Source organism: Aedes aegypti, chromosome 3 (assembly GCF_002204515.2).
Source record: "Aedes aegypti strain LVP_AGWG chromosome 3, AaegL5.0 Primary Assembly, whole genome shotgun sequence".
NCBI classification, from domain to species: Eukaryota; Metazoa; Arthropoda; class Insecta; order Diptera; family Culicidae; genus Aedes; species Aedes aegypti.
Window position 1 is genome coordinate 250,180,026 of NC_035109.1, and position 15,153 is coordinate 250,195,178.

General features: G+C 35.3%; 1 protein-coding gene across 3 annotated transcripts in view; it reads left to right on the plus strand.

Annotated features, from left to right (window-relative positions):
* Nucleotides 1–15,153, plus strand: part of LOC5570371 — a 368,473-nt gene that overhangs the window by 332,760 nt on the left and 20,560 nt on the right. For all 3 annotated transcript variants that reach the window (XM_021851600.1, XM_021851602.1, XM_021851601.1), the window contains one exon: nucleotides 3,042–3,162. In XM_021851600.1, coding sequence (XP_021707292.1) covers nucleotides 3,042–3,162 — 121 coding nt within the window. The remainder of the gene's footprint in view (nucleotides 1–3,041; nucleotides 3,163–15,153) is intronic.

A 15,153-nucleotide genomic window follows, 5' to 3' on the forward strand; every position in this document is an offset into this window, starting at 1 on the left:
TTGATTAGTTTATTCTGTCTAGACTTTGTTTTTTTGTCATTTTGGACATGCTGTTACTTCTTTCTAACGAGGTGAGATTTGGAAACGAACCACTAATTTTATCATGAAATTGTGATTAGAGCTTTTAAAATGTCGACAATCGGGTGAGATTTTTCACAGTCATCAACGAAATATCATTTCTTGTCAATGAACAGTTTTGATTCCGACATGGACATTCGATCACTCATCAACTTTTACGTGTAGCAAATTTGATTGGTTCCTACAAATCTGAAGGTTATTCTACTAGTCTAAAACATAGGCATTCGATAGTGTTTGGCATGAAGGAGTGATTGTAAAATTGAAAAAGGCTTCAATTTTCAATTTCAACATATATTGTTAATCTGTCAAATCGTACACTCCAGGTTAATTATCAGAACTCCAAAACTAAAAAACTTCATGCAATAGTTGGTGTTACTACTTATCACTTACATCATTTTGGGACCAATATTATACAATATTTTCACATCTTACTTATCTGAGTTATTTCAGGGATGTCAAAAATCTTTGTTTGCGGATGACACAGGCCTCACCGCCAAAGGACGAAGCCTGCGTGATATATGTAGTAGATTGCAAAAAAGTTAGGACATATTTCCTTCACACTTGCAAAAATGAAAGATTTCTCCTAACGCTTCCCAATTTTAACTTTCACTTAAACCAAAAGCTTTGGAATGGTCTTCGAACCACCATGACATTTCTGGGTAAATATTTTAAAAGGACACATCGGTAAACAATTGCTTCGCAAGACGCTGTTGAGTCCAATTGAACTCGATCAAGCTCACCAATATCAATCAGGAAAAGTTAACACTAATCTTACCGATAGTGGTGTTAAGAAACAGCAAAGTTTCCAAAAAAAAAGCTCAAGTCCCTTTGGGCCATTTTTAAATGTGGGTCTAGATTTATAACATTTATGTTGATTTTAGTTAGAAATCAAAAAAAGAAACTTTTGCCCCACTTTACTCTACATAGAATTATTTCAACAATATATAAATAAGATTCAGGTGTTAGGAATATGAGCCTGTTCTAAATTTGAGACACAACGGCGCATCGCAAACGTGTTGTTAAAATACTGCAAAAAATGTTATTAAAATACTGCCATGAATAACTTAGCTAGGCCATCACACCCGTTGAGTGAATTTTGAACTCTCTTTCCCTACACCATGCATCAATCGGGGAGTGCCGGATACTCTCGTTTATATGTTTCATTAATGAAGATGTCTAGTGACGCTGAAACGTGACATAAGTATCTGCGGTACTTGCTGTGATCACAGCATATGGTATGGGACGAAGCGAAACAAAGATGAAAATTACAGATGGGAAAAGTAAAAACTATGGCCGGATAAGAGCATAAAGTTGGAAAATAAACAAGTTATAAAGAAATTTATTCTCATTTTAATTGCTAAAGCTGGTAGTAATTGTTTTTGTAAACGACATTTCTCTGCTTAATTCATAACATTTGTGCTATGCAGCTCATCAATCAGTAAAGCAAATATTTTTCGATTGTTTCAGATGTCCAGATATGATCTGCACAAACGAATGTAGATTTCAACTTACGGTGAACTTTAAAGTGTTAGCTGTGGTAAATACGTTATTTTATTTAGGAATGGCTTCCTTAATCTAAGTAAAATTGTTCCACTGGAAGGAATACCAATTGCGAATGGTGAAAAAGAAAAAAAAACTCATGAAGTGCGATATTGTTGTCACCTACATAGAATATGATCCATAACACAAATGCGGAAATTGTAGTTTTGGCAGATGAATGTATTTTCTGGTTACTGAAGTTCATTTTAGGGTGAAGATGTATCGAAGCGACACCTGGAGTTTTCAAGCGTACAAATCCAGAAAATCAGAGATCCTTTCGCACCAAAAATTTGTTCGATTGTTCACTCGCTGGTGATGACCAATCGATAAAATTGTCAACGCTGGTTCCTCAGGTTTGTGCTTTTGAAAATTACTTTTGAAGCTTCGATAAATCTTCACCATAATAAAATAATTTCGCAGTTATACCACGGGTCCACAAAATTTTGGTGATATAATGAAACAGTATTTTCTTGCCATATAAATTTTATCAAAACCTGACTAAAACATAGCTCATCGAATAATAAAAATATATAAAAATAATCAATTATGAAAGTATTGGTTTTTTGGGGATTATCATTAAATGGGAAATGTATGAAAATCATACCATAATCTTGGCGTCGTGATTTAATAAAAAAAGAGGTTACATAGAGTGCGATCAATTTGAGCAGTGATATAACAGCTTATTATTATTTATTGTTTGTGAAACATTACTAAGTTTCTAAAAACTTGTACCTCTTGTCTTTGTAGGTTGGAAAAACACATATTTTGTAAACATAACCTTAGAAGCTTAAGATTTAGAATCCAGTCTTTCCTAAATTCGAAATATGAAGGGCGCTGAATGATTCCAATCAATTCGTTACGTAGTTTGTTTGACATTTTTTTTATTGAACCCTCTTATTGTATGCCGTTTAATGTTTCCCAAATGCTTTCGAAGCTCTCTGTCTACCTAATATGATCATCGTTTTTATCGAAATGAACAAAATCATGCCTCCTGTTAAAAAACGTACCATTTGATGACCGATCACTTATGATACACAGCTCATTGTAAAAAGTAGACAAAACCGCATGCTGGCCCATAAAGATCATAGAGTACCAATTGCCAGATGGTGCCCCCAAAGGTCGATTGCTTTCCATCACTATGGCTTTCGTCGGTAAGCTAGCTACTGACCGCATGCCGCTGTGAACGTTTTTTGTCTCCCAAGGGAAACTTTCCACTTAGATGATGACCATCGAATGAGGATGAAAGTCGTGCAGCTTTCATCGTACATCCGCTCGTTATTACTACCAAGCAATAATTCACCGATTCCGATTTGCGGCTTTCGGGATGATCACGAGTCAGTCGATTTAGATCTTGCTTGCTACAAACTTGCTTACTATGTGTCCGACGTAAACTTACATTATTATTTTTTCTTTTCTTGTTTCAGTGACATATCGTACTGCTCTTACCAGATGGCACCGAGCGCCGGGAAAAGTCCTCCCGGAGGCACACAGATAGGCCCACCGGACTTGAATGAGATGACATTAGGCTGGAATTCTAACATCAAGGTAATGATCGTGTGCGAAACGCTTAATATTAGTAATATTATGCAGCAATAATTTGGGAATAATTTGGTCGAAAGTCATCAAACATTATACATTGAATTACCATGACCGCACAGTTATGGATCAATTAGTGTTAAGCCCAAACTATAAAATTCAATAAAACAACATAGAACACATAAAATTTTTATGTAAAAGCACGAATTGAATAGCATCATTTGGAACTTCGGTTTGTAACCTATTTTGAGCGTAATATTTACTTAGGATTGCACAAAAAACAAAATTTAATCAGTTTCTGAAAACAATACTTCTTCTTCTTCATGGCATGACGTCCTCACTGGAACAGCGTCTGCTTTTCAGCTTAGTGTTCAATGGGCACTTTGACAGTAATTAACTGAGAGCTTTCTTTGCCAAAGCTGCCATTTTCGCAGGCTCTACCTCATTTGGCATAATGCCATTTGGCATAATGCCGTTTTGCATAAAGCCATTTGGCATAACGGCCATTTGGCATAATTTTAGGAATACATTTTCACATATTATTTTTCTTGTCATTAGAGTCGTTTATGATCTGCTTTAATCAAATTTATGACGTCTTCGCATCTAAACAGTAGAATTGAATCACGTCCGAGTACCGACTTGCAATATTCAATCCATGCTTGTAGCTATTATTACTTACTTGGAATTATTCTATGAGATGGATGTGGTGAGAGTTTTCGATTTCCTATAGCGAGGTGACAATACTCGACTCGAATTAAGTGAGTCACCGTGCAAATCAAATAGGACTCACCTCACTTGAGTCGCTACACAAGACCAAGAATTCTCACATTCTCCACTCTTAGAATAAGCCCATTTCGTTCGTGTCGCCTTATTAACACTTCAGTCTTCGCGCGGTTGTATTTTGTACAACACTGCTGAAAAAACCTCGCTTTTCGATCACAACAGCAGTATGGTGGTTCTGACAGTGACACACCGCGCGACGACTGGAAGGATAAATAAATCAATATTTCACGGTGCTCCCCTGACCGTTATTATCAGAAAAAAAATCTCCATCAAAACTGTGCTCACCTGTCGATTTCTATAGCTAAGCTGTATGTCTGGGCAAAATTTTAAAAAAATCGTAGGGCCCGTTTTGAAGTTACGCCCTTTTGAATGTGTAAGTCCACTAATTCAAAAAAAATCTGAGATATTTAAACGAGTTTTCATTGGCCGTGATCATCAGAATAAATATAATATTAAAATTTGAATTAAAGTTGGTTTATATAGTTATTTTTAAGTTCTTGAGAAGTTGAATGAGAAGATAGACGAAATTTGGAGTTATGTCCTTTTGAAAACGTAACCATTGAAAACACTAATTTCCAATAGATTAATTAGGCATTCTTATACCTTTGAGCATATTCAAATGTTTTCAATGGCACATTGCACTTACATGCCGCCAAAGTATTTCACAATCAACTGATTTTCCATAGGCTCAAGTGTTATCAGGCATTACGGAGCTAATTTCATAATGTAACCAACTTAATTCTTGCAGAACAATATTCTGGCTAGTTTGGTGAACCCATGTGCTCACGATTCAGATTTTTTTGCATGCAATTGATTGTTACCTGCTGTATATCAAAGCGAAGTATACGTCAAGGAATACTTAACGAGTTAAGCTTTCGGTTATGGGTAGTAGTGTATGGAATAAAATAAAATTAACAATGTAGAAAGCAGCGATACAAAATGCTTTTTTACAGAGCTTAATTTTAAATGTTTGTCTTTGTCAATTCGGAAAGCTTTATGAAACTCCTAGAGTATGATTTTTGTTTTCGTTTGTGATGAGTCATAGCAGCTGGTGAGTCTTTACTTCACAAGGTTATCAATAGGGCCATAGAACAATTTACGATTTTCCGGTAATCAAAACTGGAATTTACGTAAAATCCATGAACAACTCTGTTTTAACCATATTTTATGTATCTTTTCAAAATTATACCCATTGACTTTGAATTCCATTACCCCGAATACCCGAAGACCATCTCCGCAAGTTCCAGTTTCTAGAATGGCATTACTTTGAATTCCATTATCACGGGACAATGTCATGCAAGGTAATTATATATTCGGGGCAATAGCATTCAGTGTAATAGTGCGTTCAGGGTGATGACCCTCGGGTTAATGAAATTCGGAGTTAAAGTATAAAATCATTTCAAGAGAGTTTGATTTTCAAGAGAGACATGTAACAAAATGCTCTGAAAGTGTTATGATTTAAATTCAATGAAACCAAATAATAACGAATGTTTATTACTTTTCTTAAGCATATTTCAAGTACTGAAGCTTTCTCTTTACGAGTTAGCATGATAATGGATTGATCGATTTATACATTTTAGTATTTAGCTCTGAAAAAACCGAGAAACCCAAAAACAAATAAAAATAATTTGTAATAAAAATACAAATGTAGTCATATATGCTACTAATGATCACAAAAGTATTGACAGTGGTCTAGAGTTCTATAGTTTGGCCAATTGTGCATTACTCTGCAATTGAAGTTCATGTTCTGAGGCAGTACAATAGCAATAGCCGGAAGCTTCTGCTTCTTCTTATTGTTATTACGTCCCCACTGGGACAAGGCCTGCTTCTCTACTTAATGTTCAATGAGCACTTCCACAGTTATTAACTGAGAGCTTTCTTTGCCAAAATTGCCATTTTCGCATTCATATATCGTGTGGCAGGTACGATCATGCTCTACGCCCAGGGAAGTCAAGGAAATTTCCATTATGAAAAGATCCTGGACCGACTGGGAATTGAACCCAATCACCTCCAGCATGGCTAAGCTTTGTAGCCGCGGATTCTAACCAGTCGGTTAAGGAAGGCCCAAGGTAGCTAGTTGGGCCATGGGGCTCTGCACATAAATCTCCTTGTCTCTTTCCCTCTACCTTGAAATTTGTGAACAACAAGGCCAGTAAAAGTCAAAATCCCATGCAAAATCAAAACAGTGCCGAGGCCCATAACAATATTTTATAAATAATAATAATGACACGAAAATTGCTCCGTAATGCCTTACAGCGCTTGAGCCTTTGAAAAAATAATCAATTGTTAAAGACTTTGAAAAGACAATTTACACCGTCGTCAGCCAAAGGCTGCACAGACTGAGCAATTACAAACATTAGGCAACGGACAACACACGGAACATCCAGTAGCCCAGTGATGATTTTTTCGTTTGACCAAAAGTTTTCACCGACTGGAGCGGGAATCGAACCCACATCCCGTGGCATAATACTGACGCCGCTAACCGCACGGCCACGAAGCTCATGTAAGTGCAATGTGTCATTGTAAACATTCGAACATGCTTAACGGAATGCCTGCTTAAAAGAATGCCTAATTAATCTATTTAAAACTAGTGTTTTCAATGGTTACGCTTCCAAAAGGACGTAACTCCAAATTTCGTCTATTTTCTCATTCAAAACTCCTCCCAGAAGTTACAAATAACTATATAAACCAACTTTAATTCAAATTTTAATATTATATCTATTCTGATAATCACGGACAATGAAAACTCGTTTAAATATCTCAAATTTTCTTTGAATTAGTAGACTTACACATTCAAAAGGGCGTAACTTCAAAACGGGCCCTACGATTTTTTTTAAAATTTTGCCCAGACATGCAGCTTAGCTATAGAAATCGACTGGTGAGCACAGTTTTGATGGAGATTTTTTTCTGATAATAACGGTCAGGGGAGCACCGTGTATTTTTTATATACTAGTGGTCCCGGCAAACTTTGTATTGTCATAAAGTAGGCTATTGGAAAATGTCATGGAATCTCCAATACAAAATTACATATTAGTACACTCCCGTTTTACCAAATTTTCCGACAACTTCTCTAAACTTTTTCGTCACACGAACACGTCGGAACCCTTCTAGACGACAACAGTGAAAAAAATGTGCATATCGGGTGTCCCGTTCTCAAGTTATTTCGTGACATACAAACACCTCTCCCAGGGGCCCAGATAGCCGTAGCGGTAAACGCGCAGTTATTCAGCATGACCAAGCTGAGGGTCGTGGGTTCGAATCCCACCGGTCGAGGATCTTTTCGGGTTGAAAATTTTCTCTACTTCCCAGGGCATAGAGTATCTTCGTACCTGCCACACGATATACACATGCAAAAATGATCATTGGCCTAGTTAAGCTCTCAGTTAATAACTGTGGAAGTGCTCATAAGAACACTAAGCTGAGGAGCAGGCTCTGTCCCAGTGGGGACGTAACGCCAGAAAGAATAAGAAGAACAAACACCACTCCATTTTTATTTATATAGATGGTGCTAGGGAGAAAGCTCACCTAAATCATTGTTATGCCACGATTTTGTCACTTAAAGTTTAAGCTTGTTCTTAATCCTTAAGGGAACTGAAACTAAGTATGAAGAACTGCCAATGCTCGAAAGAAGGAAAATTCCAAAAGAGATGCTTTAACTGCTATTGGTACACGGTAAATAATTCAGCATTAGAAATTTTACCTTCTTTCAAACATGAGCTGTTCTTCCGAGTTTGTTAAGGAGCGATTTGTAGGCACGTCAATATCGATGTTCATTTACATAGATTTACCTTGGGTTCTGATTCAAAATCCGGACACTTTGTATAAGAAACATTTCACACAAAATTTTCAATATTTGCAGTTTAGAAGACCTTACTTTCGTTGCTTGTTTTAATTAGCGTGTTTAATAGATATCCATGCAAATTTTAATTGCTCAACTCATTTAGGTCAACTGACATAGACGTCTGCCTACCGGTTGGGTGGTTTTAATCGAGGGTTTGACATTTATTATTATGATTTCCACGAGCTGTCCGAGATTCGAATAAAAGTGTCCGGAGTGTAAGGCAAAAGTGAGGAACCGTCTAGAACAAGAATCATGAAAAGTCCACACATTTATATTTATTTTAAATTAATTATGTTGCAGAATCAGAATCTTTACCCATCATTTAAAAGTTAAATTGTTTGAATGATCGATAACGCTGAGAAATCATCCAGAATGATATATTTTCAGGGCTTATGTGACCGACCGTATTATGAATCGAAACCATATAAAAGTTATACTTCACTTAAATTCAAACCCAAAGTAACAGCTAATGTGAGAAAGAAGGTGAAATTTACTTATCTGAATTAATAACTGTACACCAATATAACGTATATTAAAACAAAATTTGATTCCTGGAAAATTGGAATAAAATATTCCTGCGATATTTTCTAGTTTGAAGTGTAAAGATAGGAAACTTATATCATGACCAATATCTGTCTTTTTTCCGGTAAACCAAACTTATTTTGAACAAACATTATTCTAATTTCAATCACTAAATTTTCCATGGCTCTTCATTTTTTAATGCCAGAGAAAAGAACTAATACAATTGTTTCCTTTTATAAATTATGCCAAATGGCCGTTATGCCAAATTGCTTTTATGCCCAATGACCATTTTGCCAAATGGCATTCTGCCAAACGGCATTATGCCAAATGGCTTCATGCCAAATTGTCAACTGAGAGCTTCCTTAGCTAATTTAAGAATTTTACATTTGTATATCGTGCGGCAGGTACGAAAATACTCTGTGCTTCGGTAACACGAGATAATTTCTTACCCAATAATATCCTTAATCAGCGAGATTAGAACCTGCGACCCTCATCACGGTCTTGCCGAATAGCTGCACGTGTAAAACGACGGATATATGGGTCTCATATCTCCTAGACATCTGGAAGACCATTAATACATACAACTTTTTTCAGCCCCCCTAGTTGACAATTACTGGTATGTTCCGTATTTATCACGTTTCGATTTTGTCACGCTCCGATTTTGTCACTTTCCGATTTCGTCAAACAATTATTCCGTTTTTATCAACAAACAAAAAACGCTTTTATTTTTAATTTTCAAAATGTTTAGAATTTAAACAAAATGCTTATTTTGAAGCAGTTTAAATACTTTTCAATAGCCTCAGAGTTCAATTTTCGACATTATGTTAATGTTGAGCCCCTACGATTCGTGGTAGGTTTCAAGGCATATACGATTCAATAAGGTTTGACTTCTTCTTATCTTCTTCTTCTTTTTCTTCTTGGCATTACATCCATATTGGGACAGAGCCGGCTTCTTAGCTTAGTGTTCAATGTTCACTTCCACAGTTATTAACTGAGAGCTTTCTTTGCCAAAGTTGCCATTTTCGCATTCGTATATCGTGTGGCAGATACGGTGATACTCTATGCCCAGGGAAGTCAAGGAAATTTCCATTATGAAAAGATCCTGGACCGTCCGGGAATCGAACCCAGACATCTTCAGCACGACTGCTAGGTAGCCGTGAACTCTAACCACTCGACTAAGGAAGGCCCCTGACTTCTTCTTATCCACCAATCAATTGGACATTGGACAAGATTGACCCATCCTTCAACAATCAAGAGTTGCTCTGGCCACGTCCTACCAACAACTATAATATGTGATTAGTTGAAAACGTACTTAGGAGAATCGCAGAGACCTCTTTTTTTTCTTAACCTTTCAGTCGTCGCGCGGTCTGCCACCGTCAGAACCACCACGCTGCTGTTGTGAACAAGAAGCGAGCTTTTTTCAGCAGTGTTGTGCAAAATACAACAGCGCGACGACTGAAGTGTTAAATAACATGTCAATTAAGAATTTTTTATTTGATTTTCTAATTTGATAGACGTAGAGACTCTGACGTTTACACACTACCGCCGCCAAATGACCCATCGGAAAATCACGCTGACTTTAGCATTGGGTGTACATGTCGTTTTGTATGGGATAATTAATGCCATTTTTCAGCAGCCTACTTGATGGCAAAACCAAATTTGATGGGACCACTAGTATTTAACTGGGGGATGCGAATTGGAAATCAACAAGCAGCCAGGCTGCTGTCAATCCTGAATTTTTGTAAAAATGATCTGAGTGTGCCTAGAAACGTACGGTCATGATTTCGCCACGCTAAAAAATGTTATATAATTTGTATAACACAAAGACCACCAACTGTTGATAAAAGTTGTACTTGGTCTAAATTATGCATGAGTATTTTACAACGTTTCTGAAATATGTTTCTAACTAACATACGGCTAAGAACTTGCTGGATTAGTATGTGTATTGGGTTAATTGCAGGGGGATGGCGTATTATTTCTTCACTATGGAATTTGACAGCTTGAGCTGTGCCTCCTTATCGGGAGCATCATTTATACTCCAGAGTCAAATTTCACTCTCATACCTATACTTTCAGATGTCTACCTTTTCCTACGAGAGAAAACAGTACAAAACGCATGAAGCGCAACGAAATCTACTGAAGCTGCAAAAAAACAAATGTTTCTTCGGAAAATCAAACCATAGATAACAGACAAAAAAGGAAGTGTGAATCAATTTTTCAAGAATGAAACGCAAGTAATGCGTTGAATTTGTGTGCCGTGGTTCATTTCCCCACATTCGCATCAGCTACTTTGTTGATGTGCACATTCGTATGGGTGAGCTCCGCTATCGTTTTATAAGAGGCAACAGAAAAAGATACTCTTAGCAATCCCTTGGTTAATTGCCTACACCGAAATGTTGAAGATTTGTGTGAAGTATTTTAAGGGTGCACTTTTACTGTGGTTTCCTGCGAGACAACCAAACAAACAACGGTTAGCGCTCATGGAAAAAAAATGTATTGCTGTGTGCATTTGAAATGCAAATATTAAATGCGGGAACACCAAACGCGGTAAGATTTTTTACAAGAAATGCGATGTCAAAGATAGATTTTTCTTGCTAGGGCGGCGGTGATTTATTCAATTGTTGCTAGGTGTCCTTTGATTGTTTTGTGTTACCGCATTTGGAGGACGTTTAGTCTAGATTTGCTTCCCAAATGCAAACAGCAATATTCAAATTTGAACAACCTAAATGATCGAGCTCGCATCCCCTTGGTATTTAATATTATTTGGTCGGCGTTAAGTCAGAGTGGACCAAGTGACATTTTTCATATTTTGAGATAAATGGGTTTAAAGTCTAACGCTCTGTAATTTTTGAACTCGTTTAAATTTTGGTTCAATATTTCTACACATCATTTTGTTACTTTCAAACAATATAATGTGAAGTGATAATCATGAAAAATCATAATCCAAACCTATGATAGAATGATTTTTTGATGGACTATGTGTACTTGGTCCACTCTGACTGCACTAAAGACCACCGCTCAGTGAGTTGGCTCACTCTGACTGAACAATTTCTGGGAAAATAACAATCATTTGATGCTTTCATGGTCAAACTGAGTGTATATCTCTAAGATAAACAGATTATCAAGACCCTTCGACACCAGTATCGTAAATTCTTCAATAACACAGCGTAACAAAAATGACATTTTTGCGTGTCTCAAGGATCAAATTATGTGTCTCTAGTAGATTTGGGGTTGCTGAATCTGGTGCCATTCTCAGAAATGTTCCAGCACGTCACAATTTTTAGCTACAGGTCGCTAAAGTTGTAAAAAACACTGGTTTTATTAATGTTTACATGAAATTTAAAGTACTATTTATCATACTTTTTGTAATCTAATCCACCATACATGCAAAATAGAACTTGAACTTTCATTTCAGACATAATTTGGTTGAAATTGCGCGATTAAATTTCGATTAAACCGTTTTTTCAACATGTTTGCAGTCTCCATACAAAATTCTTCGTTTCTTCTATATGGCAAAATACAACAATTCTCTAAACCATCAAAAAATAACTTTTCCGTATCGAAAGTAATACAAACTTTGATGATAAGTATTGTTATACACATAAAGTTTGAATTCTGTGGCAAATTAAGCCAATATATTACCTTACAAGCTGGCAAACTTGCATGCAAGTTGGCTGAAATAGTCAATTTTTGAATTTTCAACAGTCAATACCTCAAAAACTAGACGTGCTATGATATTTCTGAAAACGGCAATGGAATCAGCAACCCTTAATTAAGTGAATAGCGGTATTTTGGTGCTGGAGACAAAAACGTGTTCCGCAGTGTAATCCATATAGTCAATACCGAAATCAGTGGCATTACGATAGTTGGAAAATTGATGGATGTGTAGAGGAACCATTCGATGTCAAAAAATCTGACAAATCTTTTGAAATGTTTTCCATTTCCTCAGCGCTGGTTATTTTCGCTGTTATGGTAATAAGCACTTGGTCCACTCTGACTGCACACTTTTATCGATTTTATTAATCATCCAAAGTAAATTTATCACATATCTCTCGCAGTTTAAAGCATTTATCAAATCTGATCAAAGTGTAACGGAGGTAAGGTAATTTCGCTTCTAATGAGAGAATAATCCAATTTTCCCAAGTGTTGTACTTGGTCCCCTCTGACTTAACGCCGACCATTTCAACTCAACAAAAAACTATAACTTTAGGTTAGTTTTGTCGTGATGTAACGTGAAGCTAAAAAGCGATGGTGGTGCTGTTCTAGATTGGCGATTTTTACATCCCTGTCGAAATTGGTAGTAATATTTTTAGAAGAAAGATCACCACAATATTTTTTATGGTAAGATTTTGGCTGTACAAAGCACAGGAAACCGTAAATATAAACTTTAGTTTGCAAAACTTTCGCAACATAACTCCGCATTTAATCATCAATCGAGTGTAGCCAAAAATGAAAAATATGTATGTTGGCAAGTGTTTATAAGAACACTAAGCAGAGTTGGGATGACATGCCATAAAGAAAAAGAAGAAGCAGAAAGATGAAGATGAACAGTAGAAAAAAAGTTGTATCCTGTTGAATCTTAAAAAAAAAACAATGATCAGCTTGACCCATTTCCTTGTTGTTATTTTTACAAATAAGACGCACCTTATGATGTAAAGGACATTCATGTGATTATCGTTTTATTATTTTTTATTACATATATTGAAATTCTAACCAAGAAAACTAAAACTATAAATAATTTATTACAAAATCATATTGATTGAAATGAGTCTGCAATCAAGTTTCATTACAAACCTCTAGGAATGAACAGTCTAAATGCTCCTCACAGCTCCTTAACATCAACCCGATCAGTGGATTACAACAGAGTTGTAATTGATTTTGTTTCTCAATTAGTCGATATTTTTTAATAAAATATGTACTAATTTTGGCTGGTTAGTAGTTAAAAAAAACAAAAATTATAACATAATTTCCTATACACTAAACATAATTGAAACATAATTTGATATAATTCAATCAAAAATATAACTCATTTTGTTATTCTCCATAACTGAATTATAACAAAATTTCTTATTTTCTTTACATAATTATAAGCATGTATGCAATTTCTATTAAGTTTTCAAAAACAAATTGTGTTATAATTATGTTTTAAATTGAAACAAATATTAAACAGCCTTTGTTATTATAACTGATTTCGTTTCAATTGTGTTATAATTTCCTCCATCAACTCAGATTGAAACATGAAACAAAATTTGTTATTTGTAACAGATCTCGATATAATTGTGATACACTTTTTTTGAAATCCACTGTGCTTTTATAAGATGAAACTGGAACTTTCTTTTCAAATTTGTAAAATATTTTGTCAAAGAAAATTATTCCGTTTTTGTCAACTGAAAATTGCCGATCGTGTTGATTGAAGCGGAATATAGCTGCAAACGATTTTTAAACTGAGGTAAAAATAATTAGGTTTTTCTTAAATCATGAATTATGAATCAGCCAAATATTGGTTTCACTGGATGCTTAACCATTTCGAAAATGGGATCATTAGTTTCATACGTGAAATCTTGGAATTGCTTAAGAACCATTACTTGAAATAATTTCCATAGCAATCGCTAGAAGAAATGCTCCGCCTTCGATGTTGGGTACATTTGGGTTGGGTACAACTTAAGTTTATCGAATATATTATATCAAACATGTTGATTTTTGAGCATGCCTGAACTAAGTGGCAAATAAATAATAATTGATAATTTTAATTAGGCAATAATCATTGCGTAGTTTACAGATTTTCATTGATTTACTTATGAAATTCTTTAATTAAATTCTTCACCAAAATCATAATTGAAACTAAAAAATTTCAACAATAATCGTTGTGACGCCAAATTATATTTTTTCCTTAAGAAATTATTAAGTTTTCTGCCTTAGTGTATCCCTGTTATAGGTCCATCTTATATAGAAAACATACGCTTAGGTTCACAGCGCTCTACCAAAGCTCTCGCCAGGGTTATATCAGTGATGCATTTGAATGCTTTAATTTTGCGTTCTCCAGTTCAAATTGTTGAACGGAGAGATCAAGCAGGATTGATCATTGTTCAGTTCAAAAATGTGAACCCGAGAGAGCCGAAAATTGAACTGAATTTAATTTAGCGGATAGGGTCAGGCGGGGCAAGATGAGCACCCTAAGGATAAGCGCGATTTAAGCCTACTTAAACGTTATTATTTTGGTAAAATTGGTAACCATCCTTATCTTTTACATTATTACTTTGACCTCCAACCATTAAAAGTTTTAAAAAGTGATAAATAGTTTTCCAAATAACACTTCAAAAAATAGCTTTTTTATCATCGGTCAAAAAAACTGCGGAGCAAGATGGGCACCCCCATAAAAAGATGCAATTTACTAAAGAAAACTATTATTATTCAATGCTTGCAATATCCCAAGATATTACCTTTAATATCTGATATTATTTATCTTCAACTAGCTTAGTTTTTAAAACTTTTATCAGAAAATAAATAACTTTTCATAAATTGCTAAGATTTTACTTAAAAAACGATTAAATTTGTTGTTTGTTTGTATATTTTTTAGAAAAATTGTTTTGTGCAAAGAAGATACCGTAAGTCAAGCTCACAGCTAAATGTGGGTCTATAATTTCACACTTTTACTTAATTTTGAACATGGTGCTCATCTTGCCCCAAGGGTGTAAATTTATTAATATAATCAAAACAATTGAAATATTTTTTAAATTCGATAAAAAGTTTTGCTCCTGATTATCTACAGAAGATTATTCTATAACTATACGGCCAAAAACGTATGAATTAATTTGCTTACGCAACAAAAATATCACTTTTAAACGAACAAATCTT